General features: G+C 47.7%; 2 protein-coding genes across 2 annotated transcripts in view; one reads left to right on the forward strand and one right to left on the reverse strand.

Annotated features, from left to right (window-relative positions):
* The first annotated feature begins 1,581 nt into the window (after positions 1-1,581).
* Positions 1,582-3,442, forward strand: LOC119316530 (lycopene beta cyclase, chloroplastic-like). The gene has a single exon (XM_037590850.1). It carries the CDS (start codon positions 1,706-1,708, stop codon positions 3,173-3,175), a length of 1,470 nt encoding a protein of 489 aa, XP_037446747.1. The 5' UTR covers positions 1,582-1,705; the 3' UTR covers positions 3,176-3,442.
* A 79-nt stretch (positions 3,443-3,521) lies between these two features.
* LOC119316531 (protein STRUBBELIG-RECEPTOR FAMILY 8-like) overlaps positions 3,522-6,207 on the reverse strand; it is a 6,232-nt gene continuing 3,546 nt past the window's right edge. The window contains exons 11-16 of the mRNA XM_037590851.1: positions 5,888-6,135; positions 5,242-5,513; positions 5,022-5,157; positions 4,790-4,929; positions 4,550-4,706; positions 3,522-4,021 (exon numbers count right to left, since the gene is read on the reverse strand). Of these exons, the coding sequence (XP_037446748.1) occupies positions 3,863-4,021; positions 4,550-4,706; positions 4,790-4,929; positions 5,022-5,157; positions 5,242-5,513; positions 5,888-6,135 (1,112 nt within the window). The 3' untranslated portion in view covers positions 3,522-3,862. The remainder of the gene's footprint in view (positions 4,022-4,549; positions 4,707-4,789; positions 4,930-5,021; positions 5,158-5,241; positions 5,514-5,887; positions 6,136-6,207) is intronic.

The following is a 6,207-nucleotide window of genomic DNA, read 5'->3' on the forward strand; positions in this document are numbered from 1 at the left end:
ATATCTCTCCATCCTTGAAGGAGCAAATTCCACTCTCGAGCTATCGAGTCCCTTGTCAGACTTTCCGATGAACTTGTAAGTTGTCGTTATGATCACCAAGTTACTGATGATGTTTCAGCAAACCCAAAGTTCATCGTACGGTAAGAAGTGATTACGATACTCTCTTGGTCTAAGGAACTAAAACACATGTTAACACTCCGCGTTATAGTAATTAACTTGTGACGATATCATCTCAAAGTATAACAAACAAGTTTGGCCGATTCAATATGATCGTTCTTCTAACGTCATATTCTCAATGTTGTTTTAGGACTATCATTACACTTAATGATATCCTAAGATCCAAAAAATGTGATCACCAACAACACTTGAGCTAGTCTTCGAGGCGAGATTAGGGAATCTTATTTTACCGTTTATCATTCCACACGTGCATATGAGTTTTCCACTGAATCGCATATTCCAGGACCATAGCAGTTATAGCATAGAATATATACTCTTAATTCTGAACAGAGAAATATAATAATACAATAGTATTGCCTCCAAGACATATTTCCAACACCGGCCACTTTTACATTATTTTCATATGACTAAAAACTTTTCTTACACTTATAAATACAATTAGTCCCCTAGTCATCCATCATTATCACCAAAACCCACATAGAGGCTAAGATGTCATTTCGGTTTATCATATCATAGTCGAGCAACCACAAGCTTTCCTGATACATGCGAACTGATCTTCTATCAATGGTACTTTGGGCTCTTTGATTTGAGGGATCACGAAATCACAAGAATAAAAAGTGCATGACTGCAACGTCATGCCCACTCAAATATTGCATGAATGTATTTGCCTTAGTTTTTGTTCGATCGAAAAACTTGAAACACAAAAGAGATTTTCCAAGAGGTTTGAGTGAATGAAAAATTTCAAATGTAATGTAAAAGGATCCTTTGAAGAAAATCTTTAGGACTCGGCAATACAGATCACACGACTGATATAGAGTTTTTTCTTCTTCTTCTAAAGATCCCAATTCTCCAAAGTCGATGTGAAAATCCTTCCTGTGAATGAAAGAGACCCGATCGATGTCTGTTATCGCATGGATCGGCCGATTTGTTCGAAACTCTTGAATGAAATTGTCAAATCAAAGGTATAACTTCTGTTTCCCTTTTACTAGATACCACATTAGTGTCATCTCGTCTATTGCTAAATGTGGTGTATTTTGTGAAGTAAATACAGTACTGTAATCCTTTTTGGGGGGGAGAATTCACTACGGCCTATCATGTCGATTTCAAGCTGCAGTCCGTACTCGTCCTGCCACCGACTGATCGCTAGCCCAGCCACTGCCGAACTAACACGCATCCTATTCCCCAGATCCTCCTTCCGCTCTAGCAGCGCACTGCTCCGACGGATTTTGGAGGTTTTGAAGAGAGACAAGCATATCCAATCCAGTCCATGTGTATTTTGTGCTAGCGGCTGCGGAACCGAGATGGGTTTCCCCTCCACCTCTTGTCCCGACGCTCGCACCACCTTCACAGGATCTACCCGGTGGAATCCGCCACCCACGGCCACGGACGGCAGGCAGTGGTGTGGTGGCTCCCCACCACTCCGCCCTCAGCTCACCTCTCTCTCCCTCGCCCCGCCCCCACTCTACAATAAGTAGCTTATCGACTCAGGATTACACGGCCACGCCGCGGCAGCGAATCCCCACCTCCCATGGCCACCACCGCCCTCCTCCTCCGCGCCCACCACGCCTGCCGGCCGCCGCAGGCCCCGCGGCCCGCGCCGCCGGGGCGGGCGGCGATCGTCTGCAGGGCCACGGCGTCCGTGTCGGCGGGGCAGGCGCTGCGCTCGCTGGCCCCGCCGCCGCGGCCCGAGCTGCTGTCCCTCGACCTGCCCCGCTACGACCCGGCGCGCTCCCGGCCCGTCGACCTCGCCGTCGTGGGCGGCGGGCCCGCGGGGCTCGCCGTGGCGCAGCGCGTCGCCGAGGCGGGCCTCTCCGTCGTCTCCATCGACCCCTCCCCGGGCCTCGTCTGGCCCAACAACTACGGCGTCTGGGTGGACGAGTTCGAGGCCATGGGCCTCTCCGACTGCCTCGACACCGTCTGGCCCTCCGCCTCCGTCTTCATCGACGACCGCACCTCCAAGTCGCTCCACCGCCCCTACGCCCGCGTCGCCCGCCGCAAGCTCAAGTCCACCATGATGGACCGCTGCATCGCCCACGGCGTCCGCTTCCACCAGGCCAAGGTCGCCAAGGTGGTCCACAACGAGGCCTCCTCCCTCCTCATCTGCGACGACGGCGTCGCCGTCCCGGCCACCGTCGTCCTCGACGCCACCGGCTTCTCCCGCTGCCTCGTGCAGTACGACAAGCCCTACAACCCGGGATACCAGGTCGCCTACGGCATCCTCGCCGAGGTCGACGAGCACCCCTTCGACATCGACAAGATGCTCTTCATGGACTGGCGCGACTCCCACCTCCCCGAGGGGTCCGCGATCAAGGAACGCAACAGCCGCGTGCCCACCTTCCTCTACGCCATGCCCTTCTCGCCCACCAGGATCTTCCTCGAGGAGACGTCGCTGGTCGCGCGCCCGGGGCTCTCCATGGACGACATCCAGGAGCGCATGGCCGCGCGGCTGAGGCACCTGGGAATTCGCATCAGGAGCGTCGAGGAGGACGAGCGCTGCGTGATCCCCATGGGCGGGCCGCTGCCCGTGCTGCCGCAGAGGGTGGTAGGCATCGGCGGCACGGCCGGGATGGTGCATCCCTCCACAGGGTACATGGTGGCGCGCACATTGGCGACCGCGCCCATCGTGGCAGACTCCATCGTGCGGTTTCTAGACACCGGCAACGGCGGCATCGCCGGGGACGCGCTCGCCGCCGAGGTGTGGAAGGAGCTGTGGCCGACGGACAGGCGGCGGCAGAGGGAATTCTTCTGCTTCGGCATGGACGTCCTGCTCAAGCTGGACCTCCAAGGTACACGACGCTTCTTCAACGCGTTCTTCGACCTCGAGCCGCACTACTGGCACGGCTTCCTCTCGTCGAGGCTGTTCCTGCCCGAGCTCTTGATGTTCGGGCTCTCGCTGTTCGCGCACGCTTCCAACACATCGAAGCTGGAGATCATGGCCAAGGGCACCGTGCCTCTTGCCAAGATGGTCGGCAACTTGATACAGGACAAGGATAGGTGATGACTTAGAGGGTATGTATGTACCTGCATTTCTCATCTCAAGATCTTCATGGGGGTCTTTGATTTTGGCATAGCTTTTCTCAAATGTACGTATCTATGATGGCAAAGAGGAGGATTTAAATAGCACTGCTAGCAACAGCAGCTTAGGACCTCCAGAGAGATGTAACAATACAATTCTTGCTGCTGCTGCGTACGCTATTGAGATGTATAGTTCATATACTGAGGTATCGCTCACTCCATGTATTATATGTCATGGTGGACAAACACAGATCAAAGTTTTCCCATAAATTACTTACAAAAGGTCGCATAATCATAGAAATTTTAGCCTATACAGTAAGAACATGAAGTAGGATGGAACGCAATGCCAAGGAAAAGGTATGTACTTGTTTGACATCCAACAGAGTTATCCTGTTGCATTAACATTTCTTTTCTCTACCCCGACTAACATGCTGTACACGCCCTTGATTTGAGAACACAGTTTAACTGTGAAGTAGACTACCCCGAACAAAACGAAGAGAAGAATGAGCATAATTGAACAATGTAAATACCAAAATTATCTTCTCAAATTCATTTGATCCTCAACCGTCTGAACAACTGAACAACTCATGTATCCAGTTCATGTGCAGTCACCCAATTCTTGTATTTGTCCCTCAGACCTCCTTTTCACTTTTGCCATTCAAGAAAATGCTCAGAAGGAAATGTCTCTCGCATCTCCTTCGCGTTCTGGAGCTCTGTAAGAAAACCCAAGTTCCTCGCCTGATTGCCGCCTTACTATGCTAGCTCTCTGCATCAGGCGCACAAGTTGCTGGACAACCTCAGACATAGGAGGACGGAACTCTGGCTCCGGCTGCACAAAGAAATCACAGAAACAATTATTAGGTATTAGGATATGCCCCTGACATGAAATACATGAGGCAAAATATGCCAAGAATAAATTCTAAGAAATGAGCCAGGGTAACTTTATGACACATGCATTTGCTTTGTAAATCGAAGCAACTCAAACATAGATCAAGTAATTTAGTACTTGCAATATTAATCAGATTAGCCACGTAAGATTGCAAGAATTTGAATAAACTATAAGACTGTTTTTTCTTCTTTTATAAATAAGGGTGTGTCTAGAGCACATCTAGATGTGCTCTAGTTATTGCACATCTAAGTGAGTGAATTAAGCATAGAGAGAAAGAGAAAAAAGAAAAAAAATATCTACACGAATCTCAACATAAGATCAATGACATAGGACTTAGATGTGCAATACTTATAGCACATCTAGACTTAGATGTGCAATACTTATAGCACATCATGTGCTTTAGCAAAACTGTATAAATTATTAAATGCTGCCATACAACTGAATATCTGTCCCAAAGAAAGACGGTACCTGAACACAGAGTGCAATTATGTCTGCAAAGCGGGAGAGTGATTTCGCAGGGTACATTCCGTTCAATGCTGGATCAACCATCTTAGAAAGTGCATCGATGTCATGAAGCTGAGGCGTAGCCCATCTAACAAGAGACTGTTCTGACCTCTCTCTAGAACTGCAACAGCCGTACAAAGGTCATTTTTACTAATTATAAGGTGTAACACAACAGGATCAGAATAGAAGCTAGAGGGTATATACCTGTCTAGTGGCTTCCTTCCGGTCAATAGCTCTAGCATCACTACTCCAAAACTGTACACGTCACTCTTTACAGTATAAATTCCTGACATGGAAAACTCTGGGGCACTGTATCCAAATGAGCCAACCACTTCAGTAGAAACCTGGAACGACAAACCAAGTAGTTAGTGCAGGTTACACCTACAGGTGCCATTTGATAACTATCTCGGTACTTGGATGTATTTGTGATACTTGCCTGTCTCTCGGTATTGGGTGTCAAGGCAGCGAGCCCACAGTCAGATAAATGTGCATTATGCTCTTCATCAAGTAGGATGTTTGCGGACTTAAAATTTCTATGAACAACAGATGGCAAGCACACCTCATGCAGGTATCTATACAAAGATTTGGAAAACGTTAACATTATATGTGTCATCCACTAGAACCTTCAGAAATAGCAAGGGATTAAAGTAACTTACTCTAATGCCCGAGCAGTGCCTAGTGCTATTCTTACACGGATGTTCCATGTAAGTCTTCTGCTCATCTCATCAGAGAAGTGCAGCATATCATGCAGCGTTGCATTTCCAATGTACTCATAAACAAGAAGCCTTTGCGCATGCTCCACACAGTACCCTGTAAGTGGCACGATGTTTGGATGCCTAAGTCGTGACATACTTGATACAACCTCAAGGAAATCATCTTCTTCCTGCAAGGAAATAGCGGCACTGTCTACCTTCTTAACAGCCATAACCTGCAAAAGTGGCATAGAATTCAGCTGGAGTGCACAGCATTACAGAGGGGGAAAAGAGGAAGAGGGTGTATGTATTAAAAACCTCTTATATTCTTACATTTGATGCATTTTATAGTAAACATGCTAGAAAACAATAATCGCCTGGGCAGTGTAACCAATTCTTATTTGATTAACCATGGTAAATGAATAATCTGCTATATTCATAATGCTCAAGTTCAAAATGCATAAAATAGTTTCACACTCCAGATTGGCAAAAAATGGGAATAGAGCTGATTCAGTCACCCACAAACTTGACGTTTATGAGTAATAACAAGGACTTGTTATTCCACCAGGGTTCTATAACTCATTTAAAACGGCAGGAAGCATATTTTTACCTTTCCATTGGGGAAATCAGCCTTGTAAACACGACCAAGTGAACCCTCTCCCAGAAGGGAATCTTGACAGAAGCTATTCGTCGCAACTTGGAGGGAAGCCACGGTGTAAGGTGTTGCAGTTATGGGAACCTTTGTCTTTCTCATAGAACCAGTTTTACCATAAACCCTCTCGGGAGTCATTTTCTCAGCAGGCAGGACTTTCATAGCCGTATTTTCAAGACCTTGCTCTGGGATTTCCCTGTTAGATACTACAAAACAAAAACACAGATGGAAGGTAAAAATCTGAATTATGACTGACGAGTGTGCAATCAATTCAGTTA

This window comes from Triticum dicoccoides, chromosome 6A, assembly GCF_002162155.2.
Source record: "Triticum dicoccoides isolate Atlit2015 ecotype Zavitan chromosome 6A, WEW_v2.0, whole genome shotgun sequence".
Lineage (NCBI taxonomy): Eukaryota > Viridiplantae > Streptophyta > Magnoliopsida > Poales > Poaceae > Triticum > Triticum dicoccoides.